This window comes from Palaemon carinicauda, chromosome 1, assembly GCF_036898095.1.
Source record: "Palaemon carinicauda isolate YSFRI2023 chromosome 1, ASM3689809v2, whole genome shotgun sequence".
Lineage (NCBI taxonomy): Eukaryota > Metazoa > Arthropoda > Malacostraca > Decapoda > Palaemonidae > Palaemon > Palaemon carinicauda.
In genome coordinates, this window is record NC_090725.1 from 213,917,308 (window position 1) to 213,933,282 (window position 15,975).

Below are 15,975 nucleotides of genomic sequence, written 5' to 3' on the forward strand. Positions count from 1 at the left end.
CATCTACTCCCTAGTTTGCAATTTGGTTTTCGTAAAGGCCTTGGAGCATGTGATGCCCTTCTTACAATCTCCAGTGCTGTACAGAAATCCCTTGATTGTGGTCTGGAATTTCGTATGATTGGCCTTGATTTTAGTGCTGCCTTTGACTGTGTTAATCATGAGGCCCTTGTTTTCAAACTGAAACAGTTGGGAGTGGGAGAGTCATTTTTTTAGCATTATTATTGATTTTTTAAGTAATAGATCTCAAAGAGTTGTTGTTGATGGGCACCATAGTGAGTATAGGAATATGATATCCGGTGTTCCACAGGGTAGTGTTCTTGGCCCATTACTTTTCATACTATATACACCTGACATGTGGTTTGGCCTAGAAAACAAGCTTCTTGCATATGCAGATGATGCTACTCTCTTTGCATCAATTCCATCCCCTGAATGTAGATCTGGGGTTGGTGAATCCCTTAATAGAGATTTAGCTAAAATTAGTGCATGGTGCAAATTATGGGTATGAAGTTGAATCCTAACAAAACTCAAAATATGATTGTAAGTAGGTCAAGGACGGTGGCTTCTCAACATCCGGATCTCAGTATTGATGTTTCTTTAAATTTGTATGACTTAAAATTTCTGGTGTGATTCTCGACAGCAAATTTACTTTTGAGAAACAAATTAGGTTTGTGTCTTCTTCAATTGCACAAAAAAATTGGCTTATTGAGAAAGTCTTACAAGATTTTCGGTGATCAATCTATTCTGAAGAAGTGTTTTAATTCTTTCATTCTACCTTGTTTTGAGTATTGTTCTCCTGTCTGTTGTTCAGCTGCTGATTCTCATCTTAATTTGTTGGACAGAAACTTACGGTCTATTAAATTTCTTATTCCTGATCTAGATATTAATCTTTGGCACCGTCGTTCAATTAGTTCATTATGCATGCTGCATAAGATTTTTCATAAGTCTGACCATCCTTTACATTCAGATCTCCCTGGACAATTTTATCCTGTTTGTAATACTAGGCATGCAGTTAATTCTAATAGCCAGGCCTTCTCCATCATGAGGCTCAATACTACACAGTATTCTAAAAGTTTTATTCCAGCTGTTCCCAAGTTGTGGAATGATCTTCCTAATCGGGTAGTTGAATCAGTAGAACTTCAAAAGTTCAAAGTTGGAGCAAATGTTTTTATGTTGACCAGGCTGACATGAGTCTTTTTATTGTTTATATATGACATAACGGATTTTGAGCGAAGCGAAAAATCTATTTTTGGGTGAGCTTTATACAATAGAAAGGAATCTTCTATTACAGTGAAACACTGAGAAGCTGATATAGGCAAACGGTCAGGTATGACCTAAAAGGAGGACGGAAAAGTTTCTTAGTTCTCCTTGGGATGTTAAACAGCATCCCACAGTTAAAATGACCGTTGTTCCACAAACGGTTAGATATGTACACCTTCTGATCATGCAAAGCAAACAGACGCTTCTGGTAGGAGGGAGGTTTCTTCCGGATCGCTGGACCTTCGATCCTTGGGTTCAAGGCCTAACCAAGATGAGACTAAAATGGAATTGGACATACCTCCACCATCCTTTCCTCAACTCTTCCTACATTCCAAATCCTCCCTGGAAGAGTATACCTTAGAGCTCTAGAGCATACTAGTGGTAAGGAAAGTAGAGTCCATCAATTTCCAGGGAAGGCTGTTTGGTGTTCACGTGGAGGACTCAGGAAAACTCTGAGTCATTCTGGACTTGGCACCACTCAACAAGTTCCAATAAAACAGCAAGTTCAGAATGTTAATCCTTCTGAACATAAGGTACCTTATTCAGTAAGGGGTGTTTGCAGTCTGGCCAGACCTGAAAGATGTCTATCGGCAACTTCCAGTCAGTCACCCCCTCCCCTCCTACCTAGGATCCAAGTTACAGATGATAACATATATCCTAGACAAGATTCTCGTCGGACTAGATTCAGTCCTAGGATCTTCACGGAACTGGCAGACACAGTCAAGCGAAACCAAGCCTAGAAAGAGTTCAGGCAACAATGGACCTGGACGACAGGCTGGGGTGGGCAGCACCTGAAACTGCTGTCTATGAGCATCAATGGAGATGATCCGGCCCCCGGAACATCGGGGATGCAAGATAACTTCAGGAAGTCTCGATTCTCTCCAGCTCAGGGGCTTCAATGTTTTTAAAAAATCATTGAAACCTGTGGTCACCCTAACTCTCCTTTCCCTTGGAGATGTAAAAGGAGATCGCAAGGTCGGTCAAGAGACTTTGGTAATCAGTCAGGATTCCAAGACGCTAACAGGGAGGAGTTTTGAAGTCTCTCCAGTTCACGATAATGACAGAGACCCAGTGCTATGAGCACAGCTGTAAGATGCGTTAAAAGGCTGGAGAAGATACGCATCAAACGCTCGAAGAGATCTAATAGGACCAATGATGGTCATTCCTTCTTCGCTTACCCTACAATGACCAAAGGCCACAGGCCCGTAGGCCATGTTAGCCCTGTAATGGGTAATGGGTGTACAAACTCTCTCCACGCAGATCAAACCTCCTCAGGCTGATCTGGGGCATCGAAGCGATAATGAGGCGTTGAAACTGTCGAGGATAAGGGACGTCTCATTTCATTAGGGAATGTTAGCCATCCCTTCCTTAAGGGAATGGCACCTATCAGCAGCTGTTGTATAAATGATCCGCAAGGTGACAGCGGATGCTCTTCTCGGGCTCAAGCCAATAAAGTTGGAATGGTCCACGGACGCAGACCCATTCCCTCCCAGATGGGAACAAGTCCCCGAGCTGCAGATCGATCTCTTCGTCACGAGCGTCATCAAAATACTATCTCGATATATAGCCCAATACGAGGATCCTCTAGTGGAGATAACAGACATCATTTCTCTAGAATAGAAGGGATGGACTTAGGAATTCCTGTTCAGCCCATCCAATCTCCTGCGGAAGGCCCTCTACATGCTGAGACCCTTCCAGGAAAGAGGGGCTCTGTTGGCTCCCAGGTAGCCCAAGAGCACCCTGTTCCCTGTAATGAAGGAACTGAGGCTGAGGCTGGTCCTAGTTCTGCACCTAGGATTATCCAGGAGGTTCAGAAGTTTTCTGCCTTCGATTTATCACAGAGCACCTGATCCCTTCATCTTATGAACTCCTTGCCATAACGGTTAGGAAAAAGACTCGGGATCTCAAAAGGCAAAATAGAATTCCTAGAAGAATACAAGTCTAGTCAACTAGAAGACAATACGAGTCTTCTTGGGAAAAGTAAGTTGCTTTGTAAAGCAAAAGGACCGAAAGGAATCTCATGATCTTCTGCCTGTCCTTCTCTGTCCACCCCTATAATCAAGGTCTGGCGGCCAACAGCACGATGGCCTTTGAGAAAGGAGGCAGTGCATCCTTGGATACTATGAGAAGATTGGTTCCTCGGCCCTGTCCCCATATGAACCCTTGAGTAAACACCAAGAGTATGGCCGGCTTTGCGAGAGAGGTCACTTGATTGGATCTTTGGATCCATGGACCAATATCTATGTGCAAGTCAGCCTCGACTAGACCTCTTCTATATGCCCTTTAAGTGGATCTGACAAATGAAATCTTTAATAAGATTCCGAAGACATGTGCAGGCTTAGGCCTGCAGCACCACCAAAGCCCATCTCATGGTCTTTGGATAAGGTCCTACATTATGCCTCACCTGTGAACAATGAGGATGGTTCCCTCAAGGATCTAACCCAAAAGGTTATTTTTCTGTTCGCTATAGCCTCTGGGGCTAGAGTTAGTGAAATAGGGACCCTATCTGGGGATGAGGGCCACATTAAGTGGAGAACTGCATCTCTTTCCTGATCCAACCTTTCTCACTAAGGACGAGCTACCCACTAAGAGGTGGGATTCCTGGAGAATCTGCCCACTGAAGGAAGATGTCTCTCTAGGTCTGCTAGAGTGCCTAAGGTCTATCTTCGTAGAACTTCAGACTTCAGGAGAAACAGCTCTTTACAGGAGAAACCTCTGGATCAAACTATCCCTACAACTGAGGGTGAAGCTCACCTACCTTATTCGCGGAGCGGATCCTGACAGTACTCCTGCAGATAGTGATCCGAGAAAAATTGCTTCATCACTGAACTTTTCAGTTTGTGGACTTGAGCCTCTTCGCTCATTTACTGGTCGGAGGTTGTCCAGAGTGTCTTACAGACACTATGATAAGCAAGTCTATGGATTGAAGCATTATGTGGTGGCGGCAGGTGGTATTTTGGACCCTGTCGTCTAGTTTTGCGATGAACAGTAAATTGATTGGGACTACCAATTAAAAGGAGAAGGGGTCAGCATTTTTTGTGTGACCTCCCTTTGAATAAGTGTTGCCAAGGTAACACCAAATCTGTTCAGAATCTCAGGTGTGAAATTATACGGATAACACTAGTGCCGTGTGTACATAGTACACAGTGTTGTTATCATGTACAGAAATTATAAAGAGAAGTCTTATTGAAAGAGCTTTTCTTCAGTCTGAGAGTGGCACTCATCATTTCTTCCCCTTTCAAAAAAGGGAACATTAATTTCTGTATATGTCTCTTGAATAATTTCCTTATCATGCTACATTCATTTAGCATGTAGTCATATATTAGAAATAAATGTCTTAAAATGCAGTTGCGTCCTAATTCGCCCGACAATTGCATGATTAAGATGCCAGAGTTCCTTGACTTACTCATGTAAGTATTTCTCATATCATTGTATGCTTACAAACAACGGATGGGGACACTGATATTGGTTCGGCAATATATACAAACCTTGAGACCGTTTGTATTCTCAGTGTATACTTATGTTTGTTCATACAATATATGCTACCTTGAGGCCCCTTTTCTAATGTCTAAAAGGACTCTTCCCTGCAGGGGGCAGGAAGCACTAACATTGTTATGCTTAGTGATAATGACAGATAACAGTAACGTCATTTGTCTCAATTGGCCCTTTTTGCCGTAGAAATATTGTCCCAAGGTTAAGGCACTGATGAAAATCCACAGATACATTAATTCTCCGGTATGCTTCCATCATGGTTTGAGCCCAAAAAACGGATTTTGAGCGAAGCGAAAAATCTATTTTTGGGTGAGATGGCCATGACGTCCTGATGGACCCACCCTTCTTTTCTATGAAAAGATCTTAAGTTTCCCTCCCGAACTACTGTATCTGCAGCACCATGCTCAACGCTACAAGGAATGACCGCCAGAGGGAATTGGCACGGTTGTGATACGATAGTAGTAGGGGAACCAGGGTAACCTCTAATGCGGCTACCCTTCTAATTCTGCCACGTATCCCCCTCGAAGCGTAAAGGCTATTCGGGGTGCAGATTGCTATGTGGCGTGTCAAGAATACGTCCCCTGATTATATACGATATCCTTGAGAGTAAATCTTAAGGGTACTCGCGCCAGAAGTTAAAATTCTTTGAAACCTTTGGTTTGATTCTCTGGGAATATCACTGTAGTCATATATACCCTTAGGAAGCTACTAAAGGAACCTTCCATCAGGACGTCATGGCTTGAGCCCAAAAATCTGTTTTTGACGTTGTTAATAGTTTATATAGGACATATCTGTTTTGACGCTGTTACTGTTTTTAGAATGATATATTGTTAATTTATTCTCATCATTTATTTATTTCCTTATTTCCTTTCCTCACTGGGCTATTTTTCCCTGTTGGGGCCCTTGGGCTTATAGCATCTTGCTTTTCCAACTAGGGTTGTAGCTTGGCTAGTAATAATAATAATAATAATAATATTGTTTAGCCAGATCACTCACACCCGCGCTCATGTTTTTCTGTAATTTCTTGCTTCAATTCTAATGAAAGCATTGCCTTCTTCCTCTTCTTACCACTACTAATACCTGTACCGAAACTAAGCTTGTTAGGACCCATGATTATACGTAAAATCAAAAATGAAACTTGAGAAAAGGAAGATAATAAGCACTGCTAATAACAGACTGAACAGAGGACAACCACACGATGTGCATGAGAACAGAAAACTGACCGACTCAACACTCAATGGGGTCCTTCCGACATGCTGCCGTCTACCAGCGTAAACAAGATCTACGTCAAATGCTGGCGCAGCAGTTCGGGTGTCGAGACGGAAATTTGATTGAATTTTACTTCGGATGTTGGAACAATCGTATGTAGAGGTTCCAATGTATATCTATATATAATATGTCTATATATATATATATATATATATATATATATCTATATATATATATATCTATATATATATATGTATGTCAATATATATATATATATATATATATATATATATACACACATATATATATATATATATATATATATATATATATATATATATATATATATATATATACATATATATATATATATATAGATATATATATATATATATATATATATATATATATATATATATATATATATACATATATATATATAGATATATATATATATATATATATATATATATATATATATACATATATATATATATATATATATATATCTATATATATATATATATATATATATATGTAAATGAGTTGAATAATTCCTTACTTTGACATGGAAATGCATGTCAACAAAAGCCTATTAGTGAAATTGCTTTTGAATGATAACTCATATGAAGTATGAGTTACTAAATTTATGTAATCTAATATCTTGGAATCTTTTTGTGTTACTAAATTTATGCAGCTTATTATCATCTAATCTTTTCTTAAGTAAAAGATAGAAAATGAAATTTTTGGCAAACAAGTGGGCTATATGTAATCCCCCAGCCCCCTACCCCTATCCCCATGATTAGTCAATCCAACAAGAGGATGATGAGAAAACTGAAAATATAAAGGATCTTCCAGCTTACCCACGCTGATGTTATTGCTTTTAACTGCAAGTTTACCACAATACTTATTAGAGGACTAAGAATATTGAAAAGAAAGAAAACAGGAAAATCATTGGTTTTATAGTAAAGTTCAGTATTAAGCCAAGCTTTGAGAGAGAAACAATAAGAACATCTAGATAGTTTCACAGAAATAAATATGGATGTCCACTTAGTTTTATGCATACAACTTTACAGAACAGTGTTGAAATATATAATTGTCTCTGAACTTTCTTGATTTTCAGAATGTATGCTACAGACCAAGACAATTTTCTTCCAAACTTCTTGAATGATGCCATTTTGAGTAAGCGTATTATTTTTCATCCAAATGAAACTTACATTAAGGAACAGGTCATCCATGATAAAGCAGTCTACGTGGGGACAACATTTTCCTTAACATTCATAACTTCTAAGTGGTTGCTTGAAGACATTTACTTTGTTCAGGAAAAGTTTGGAGCATCATATGAAGTCTGGGCATTTCAAAAGGGAGCACCTTGGAAGCATGTCATTGATAAGTAAGTCAAAATGTTCCTTAGATTATTCTGCTGGAAATTACATGCCTACTTTATAAATGAACCCTGAGACCGATTTTTCTATGCTATAGCACATTTTTAACAAATATTCACATGTTTAAGCTGGTTATTTGTATTCCATGTTTCAGATATATAAAAAGATTGGTTTCCTTTGGTCTGGTGATGAAGTGGGAGAGAAATGAACTTACTTCACACTACATTCTTCATCGACACCAGATGTACCAGGGATACTCAAGCCAACCTTCAAATACGGAATCTCGTCGTAATTTAAGTCTTTCAGACTTTTCAAGTTCATTTGCAATATTAGGAGCAGGATATGTAATAGGATCTTTTGTTCTTTGCCTAGAAATTACAATTGACATATTTACAGTAGAAAAGCATGGAAGAAGTTTCTCAAACGAGGATGAGCAACAAGGGGCCATTACAAGGAAGAGGCCTAGTTTAAAAGAAGGCTATCAAACAATTATCAATATAAAAGAATTTTCTACAACTTTCATAAAACAGTTTTTGAAAGAGTCCGATGTTGTTTCTCCAGTTGGGAGACCCTTAGCAGGCAATGTAAATTCCATTTCACTAAATTCCCTTGATTCTCCGTTAGAAATGATACCTAATTCAGATTATGAAATGGAAAATAAAGATATAGGAAGCAAGTCAGAAAATAGTATTATGATGGCTACTATACTAGACAAAGAAAACAGAAGTAAAAAAACCTATTCAGGAAGAAATCGACTTAAAAAGACCAATGATAAGCAGTTTACTTCTGATGTTAATGTTAACAATGAGATAATCAAAAGTGAATCAAGAAACCAAATTTTCCTGGGTGAAATGCTTAATGAAGAAAGCACCAGCTCCAAGAACTTAACTCATGTTGGGAGAAAAAGATCTGTAAAGCTAAATAATCACCAATTACTTGTTGGTGATGAAAAAGAAAATAGGAAGAAGAAAAAAATATGTGAATCAGAAAACCACACTGTGATGACTAATATACATGGCCAAGAAAACACAAGTCGCATAATTCTAACCTATACTGAGAATGATGGGCTTGGAAACCTGAATAATCAACTAAGTTTTTCAAATGAAATTGAAAATAGAAATTCAGAAGCATTTAAACTAGATAACAACCCAGGAAAGGTTAATGCAGTTGGCAGAGAAGACACGATTCATAAACACTTAACCCATGATGGAAGAGTGGCCCTTGAAAAAATAAGTAGTCTCAACATGAAAACTTTTCAGGGTACAAAAGCAAAAGCAGGCAAAAAACACAATAGAAAAATTAATAAAGCAATTCCAAATAATCCAACTCCATCAAAATTCAAGGAAAGGAATCAAAACAGTTAATCCAATCCTGGCGCAATAGGCTACTGTGATATGATTCATCAAAGCAACTACCCCTGACATCAGTGAAAGCCAGTAATTTTTTCGTCAAATGAAGTGAAGAACAAGGATCTACTACACATTTATTCAAAAAGCTTTAGTTTTGGACCCAGTTATCCTATACCCGACTGCAAAATCTAATGAATTTCTCATTGAAAGAAAGTAATTTTCAAAATTGATTAAGATACAATACTGCTAAGTACCTATTGTCTAAAAGAATACACATAATTAAATTGGCAATGGAAATACTGGTTTACTGTACAGTGCAAATCTGTCAATTCCTTACAGGTAACTCAGACTTCAGCTCCCTTCCCTAGAATAAGTAAACCAAAAATCTTGAAATCTCTTGACTTTTGGGATTTTATGGCCCCTACTACTTTTATGAAATTCCCCTAATGTTCATATTGCTTCTACTCTAAGCTTTCACAACATTTACCCAAAAAGGAAAATTTCCTGTTCTCTCCCTGTGTAAATAAATGGCCATCCCTCTCTGTGAACCACCAAGCAATCTGGTGGCTGATGGCAAATAATAGATTACACAGCATATTAACCACTACTTTTCATCACTGATGACTAATAAGACGTCTTTATTTCCCCCCACGATACAAAACAAACATTGGTAGTGCATTTTGAGCTAATGAATGACAGTGAGTCAAATTTTTCCTGGCTTTGTGTAAGGTAAACAGTACCTATGACAGCTAGCAGGCACTATGAGCACAATGTTGTTTTTATGGGTATTGAGGAACATAGTGAGGAATGTTTTGCCTAGTGGTTCCATTTCCTTCCTCTTGTGTTATCTTGGCTAATGGCGAGCCAGGAAAGGTAGTAAGTAGGCCTAGTCGTATCCAACCTTTCTTATATGGTGAGAATATTTAATAAAGGGTTAATATATAATACTTTAATTTCTAGTGAAACTGGTATTCCCTAAAAGTAATGGATGAGTGCCGGCTATTTTGCATTCTTCGGAGTATAACTAAGGATAACTGCTGCATAATAAACGGATTTTGAGCGAAGCGAAAAATCTATTTTTGGGTGAGATAGCCATGGCGTCCTGATGGAAGGTTCCTGTTTGGTAGCTTCCTTGGGTATAAGACTACTAAGATATTCCCAGAGAATTTAACCACAGGTTATCACAGAATTCTAACTTCTGGAGCGAGTATCTCAAAGGTTTCCCTTTAAGACATCGTAAAACAACAGGGGACACGCATGTCTGAACGTGCCACATAGCTATCTCCACCCCGAACAGAGTTAATGCTTCGGTGTGTAAGGACTGAGAATAGCTGGGAGCCGTTCCACAGCTAATCTCACTCGTGGCTACTACTGATACTCGAGACGTAAACAAACGGACGCCATTGCTCTAATGACGTCACGCGCGTCTTTATCCTGGCGCCAGTTGCTGCCCATCACCATGATACAATTGTGTAGGGTGGGAACAAACTGAACGAAGTAGTAGGGAGGGTCCATCAGGACGCCATGGCTATCTCACCCAAAAATAGATTTTTCGCTTCGCTCAAAATCCGTTTTTTGGGCTCAAGCCATGGCGTCCTGATGGAAGAGTACCAGAGAATCAATGTATCGTGGTAGATTTTCCCCCAGAGTTAAGTGCCTAGGCATTGACAAAACAGCAAAGTAATCTTAGGTAAGAACCATAGGAACGAAGTATCCTGCCCCCCATTGGTAGGAAGTTCCCATGGGCTATGCCGACGTCAAAGTGGTATTGAAGGGCTATTCATCTTGACAGAAGAACTTTTAAGAACTTAGAGATGAAGCAGAATGTTTGATATTTGTATAGGAACATTCTGAAGTAGGCCAGTGGTGGTTGGGCACTGTGTATAGAGTTCATCTCCTGATTATCAGAAGTAAGTATTCGTGTAGGAACCTTACTGAGACAAGGTGAATATAATTTAGGATTAGACATCTTAAATTCTTCATGACCATAAGAAAGGAGGAATAAATAAAACTATGACAGTATGTATTTCATAGTAAGTAGGAGCTGAAAGAGACGCATAAGTAATAAAATAGAAATTTTATTTCACAGTGCAGAAATTAAATAATTTACAGCAAAAGTAAAGTTCATTTACAGTAATAATAATGTACATAGAAATAAAGGCTTGCTCTTGAATCTGAAAAGGAATTTCAGGATTAGTAGGTACTCGTTCTCGAGGAACGCAAGTCTTTAAACAACACATCATGCTCAAGGCATGCGGCACTTGTGTGACACTATGACATTTCACCTGGGATAAGAACAGTTATAAAAGCACTAAGTGTTTTTAGACATCACTATGAATCACTCGAGGGTCAACATAGGCACCCGAAGAGTTAGAGTCCCAAGTAACTCACTGTTCTACGCAGAGTTAGGTGCAGGTTTCATAACACTACCTGCGGCTACCACAAAATGTTTGATTTCGTGCACTTGTTTCGCATAATGTTTAAAGAAAACTCGCGAGGACTTCCAGCCCGTAAAGTTTTTAAGGCTCTCAAAGTCCATGCTCTGAAAGAAGTTCAGAGAAGATGCCACTTTTCTAGGATCATGACCAGCGGGTGTACTGTTCGGATCCGCTCTGCGAATGAAGTAGGTGATTTTCGCTCTTAGTTGTTTCAGTGACAGGTCGCTGCCCGATGTTTCTCCTTTGAAGAGTTGGCCTCCACCAAAGTTCGAAGTTCTGCGAAGATAGACCTTGAGACTCTCTACTGGACATAGAGAGACATCCTCCTTCAGGGGGCATATTCTCCAAGGGCCCCATCTTTTGGTGGGTAATTCATTTTTGGCGAGAAACGTCGGATCAGGGGAGAGGGTCACTTCTCCTGAATCAGCAAACAGGATGTGTCCCTCTTCTCTTGATAATGCCACTATTTCGCTGACTCGAGCTCCCGAGGCGAGAGCAAATAAAAATATAACTTTCTGAGTCAGATCCTTGAGGGGGCATGAATCATTGTCCAAGTTGGAGGCGAAATGGAGCACCTTGTCTAGTGACCAGGAGATCGGTTTCGGAGGGGGTGCTGGGCGTAGGCGAGCACATGCTTTTGGCAGTTTGTTAAAGATGTCGTTGGACAGATCAATTTGGAAAGCATATAGAATTGGTCTAGTCAAAGCCGATTTGCAGGTTGAAATCGTATTGGCTGCTAATCCTTGTCCATGAAGGTGAATGAAGAAGGACATACAGAAATCAATGGTGATTTCTTTAGGATTTTTTGCTTTAACAAAGGAGACCCATTTCCTCCAGGATGATTCATATTGCCGTCTCGTGGATTCGGTCTTGTATTCCTCTAGGAAGTCTAGACTTTTCTTCGAGATCCCAAACCTCTTCTTTGCGGCAAGGGAGAGAAAATCATGAGATGAAGGTCCTTGATTTTCGATGATGAAGCGAAGACAGTCGACTTCTGTACTTGTTGAGAGAGAACTGGGCCCGGGAGAGGGATCAGCTTGGGCTGCAGCTCCAGGACCAGGGGGTACCAGTTGCTCCGGGGCCACTTGGGAGCCACTAGGGCCGCTGTCCCTTTGAAGGTTCTCAGTTTGGAGAGGACTTTCAACAGAAGGTTGGTGGGAGGGAACAGGTATATCTTGGACCATCTGTTCCAGTCCAGTGACATGGCGTCCACCGCTTCTGCTTTGGGGTCCTCGTACGGGGCTATGTACAGAGGAAGTTGATTGTTGTCGCTCGTTGCAAAGAGATCTATCTGAAGTTCTGGGACTTGATGAGAGATGAAGGAGAATGATCTTGCGTCTAGAGACCATTCCGACTCTATCGGGTTTGTCCGAGATAGAGCATCCGCCGTCACGTTGCGGAATCCTTGTAGGTGAACTGCAGACAGGTGCCACTTCTTCTTCTCCGCCAGACGGAAGATTGGGAGAAGCACCTGATTTATCTGGGGCGATCTTGAGCCTTGGCGATTGAGACAACGAACTACCACCGAGTTGTCTAGGGTTAGACGGATGTGGATCGAGGGCGGCGGGGATAACTTCTTCAGAGTAAGAAGGACCGCCATGGCCTCCAAGATGTTTATGTGGAACGTCTTGAATAGTGGAGACCAGGTCCCTTGAGCTTGTTTCAGGTGGGAGTGACCTCCCCAGCCCTCCAGTGAGGCATCCGTGTGGATGTTGAGTGATGGAGGAGGGTGTTGGAGAGGAATGGACCTTTTCAGGGCCTTTGCTTCCGACCACGGCTTTAGGAGGCGTCGAAGTCTGTTTGGAAGCCGTCTCTTGAGGTCTCTTCGAGCGATGGATGCCGATCGTCTCCAGACTCCCGCGGCATCCTTTAGCTGTGCACGAAGCACTGGGTTTGTCACTGAGGCGAATTGTAGAGAGCCTAGAACTCGTTCCTGCTGTCGTCTTGAAATGCGTTTGGATTTCAGTAGTCGCTTGACAGACCCTGCTATTTCCTTCCTTTTCTTCTGGGGGATGGAAAGGCGGTGTGACTGAAGATTCCAGTGGATTCCCAGCCACTGAAACTTCTGAGCTGGAGAGAGGCGAGATTTCTTCTCGTTGATCTTGAATCCCAGGTGTTCTAGGTACTGGGTAACTTCGGCGCAAGACTTTGCACACTCTTCGGGCGATGGAGCCCAGACTAGCCAGTCGTCGAGGTAGGCCATCACCTGGACGTTTCTTAGGCGGAGCTGTTGTACTATGGCATCCGCCAGCTTTGTGAAGATCCGAGGGGCCACATTGAGGCCGAATGGCATGGCCCGGAAGGCGTAGCTTTTTCTTTGGAGTCGAAATCCTAGGTAGGAGGAAGCATGATGGTTCATTGGAATGTGCCAATAGGCATCCGCCAGGTCTATAGAGACCGTGTAGGAACCTTGAGGCAGAAGGGTCCTTATTTGTTGAAGCGTCAGCATCTTGAATTTGTTGTTCTCTATGAACTTGTTGAGGGGGGATAAGTCCAGAATGACTCTGAGCTTGTCTGAGTCCTTCTTGGGAACGCAAAACAGTCTCCCTTGGAACCTGGTGGACTTTACCTTCCTTATCACCTTCTTGTTCAAGAGGTCTAGAACATATTCTTCCAGAATGGGGGTCGATTGTTGAAAGAACCGCTGGAAGATTGGGGGTGGTTGCACCCAACTCCAGCCTAGACCGTTCTTGATGATGCTGTGTGCCCAGGGATCGAAGGTCCAACGATCCTGGAATTGGCGGAGTCTTCCTCCCACCGGAAGCACTTCATTGCTTCTGGTGTCCCGAGGACTTGTTGCCTCGGCCGCTAGCTCCCTTTCCTCCTCTACCTCTGGAGGGACGACGAGAGGCGTCTCTGCTTGCACCCCTGGACGAGCCTCTACCTCTGGCATGAAAGGTAGTGGATGGCTGCTCAAAGGCAGGGGTGAAGACCGGTGACTGTGACAACACCGGTTGGGGGACCAATTGAAAGGTCTGCTGTGGTTGGGCAACCACTTGGGAGGTAGCGGGTCCCGGAAACTGACGTCGTTGTTGACGTTGCTGGGGTTTTGGCTTCTGAGGTTTCCTCTTAGGCTGAGGTCCATCGTCCTGAGAGGTTTTCCTTTTTCTGGACATGCCCCACTTGTGGAGAAGGTTCCTATTCTCCGTGGCGGCTCTGTCAGTTATTTCCTTGACAAGGTCAGAAGGAAACAGGTGCTTTCCCCAGATGTTGGAGGAAATCAGCCTCCGGAGTTCGTGTTTCACGGTGGCACCGACAAACACGAATTCACGACAGGCTCTACGAGCCTTTATGAAATGGTACAAGTCCTTCATTACTGTAAGTAAGTGGGATTTGGCTAGTACCATGTAGTGATCAGGTACTCTTGTGTCACAGGCCATAACTTCAAGTTGGACTTGATGAGAAAGAGATGCCGCAAGCCTCTCCTTCGTGTCTTGTTCCCGGCGAAGGAGGTGATCATTGAGCTTAGGGAGGTCTTCATTAAACTGACGTCCGGCGACGTCAGGATCGAGCCTACCCACGACGAAAGTATGTTGAACATCTTTCCATTGTCTAGTGTCAGGGGGTGTCACGATGGAGAAGGGTCTGCACTCCTCCAGTGCAGGGCAGGGTTTTCCTTCTTCCGCCGCTTTAAGGCATGCAGCTAAGGCCTTTTCCAAGAAAGGAAGAACCGCAGTGTCAGGTGCGACATATGTAGGATGCTTCTTGCTCAAGGCAGGAAGCTTAGAGCAGGTAAAGCCCCTGCTCTTAAATGCGGAGGCTAGCATAGCCTGGGCCTTTGCGAGATCGAACACTATCTCTTCTTTAGGTTCGGTCTCCTCCTTCGAGGCAGGTTCGGAACGAAGCCGGACGTAACAGTCCGGGTAGGCCTCGAAGCTTGGGAAGAACTCCACATCTTCCAACGGGACCGTGCCGATCTTGTCACTAACAAAGATCCTGCCGGTCGCAATAACCATATGCTCTGCATACCTCCACGGGTTGGCATGAGAGCAAGCTGGGAGATCCTTGACCGAAATCTTCTTCGGTTCTCTGGATCCAATCATTGACCTGATGGACTCCTGGTTCTCCTTCAGTCTGTCGTCCATGACAGCTCTAATCAGCTGGATCAGTTCTTGGGTAGAAGAGGAAGGATCCGGGGTCGAGGAGGTAGACGGAATGGACATTTCCGTCGGTGTAGGAGTAGGCGGAGGGATGGACGAGGGAGCAGCTCCAAGCTCCGACTCGGTGTATTCCACCTTGTCTTCGTCCTCTTCGGCTCCTTGAGCCATAAGCGTCTTCTCCGTGTCTTCCGAGACGTCTGAGATCTGTTCATCATCCTCGGAATCTAAACGACACTCGTGCATGGACTGAGCCATGACCACATCAGGTTCCACCGTAATTTGGACAGTGGGGATTGCTTCTTTTGGAACCACTGAGTCAGGGGAGGCCTTAGGGAACAACAGGGACCTCAGTTCTTCGGTGGCCAGGTACGGTCCAGTAGCATTTCTCTGAAAGCCACGCACCCACTTGCGCAGCTTTTCACGAGCAATGTCTCTAACCTCCGCTGAGGGAGGGTTATGGAAGGCCTCAACTAGGTAGGCCTGGCAGACCGTACAATCCAGTGGATTCCAGAACTTCAAATCCCCTTTCTTGTCTGCACAAGGGGCGTGAGTCCTGCAAGCCGTATGCCCGTAAAACTGCGGGCGTTTCACAGCGCAGAAGGCGAAGTCACACTTCATCTGCTCCTCCTGTGGAAGAAAGAGAAAATGAGTATGGGGGAGTCATAGGAATGGCTCTTAAACTAAGTTAATATTAATCATTAATTTTAACTTAAAGAAGGTGTGATGCATAGAGAATGAAACAGTA

The 15,975-nt window shown here is 42.5% G+C and overlaps 1 protein-coding gene across 2 annotated transcripts in view; it reads left to right on the forward strand.

Moving 5' to 3' along the window:
- LOC137653977 (uncharacterized) overlaps positions 1-9,571 on the forward strand; it is a 161,931-nt gene extending 152,360 nt beyond the window's left edge. The window contains exons 9-10 of one of the 2 annotated variants that reach the window (XM_068387612.1): positions 7,082-7,351; positions 7,498-9,569. In XM_068387612.1, coding sequence (XP_068243713.1) covers positions 7,082-7,351; positions 7,498-8,707 — 1,480 coding nt within the window. In that variant the 3' untranslated portion in view covers positions 8,708-9,569. Of the gene's footprint in view, positions 1-7,081; positions 7,352-7,497 lie in introns of both variants that reach the window. The other variant, XM_068387618.1, reaches the window with a different exon arrangement.
- Positions 9,572-15,975: the final 6,404 nt, after the last annotated feature.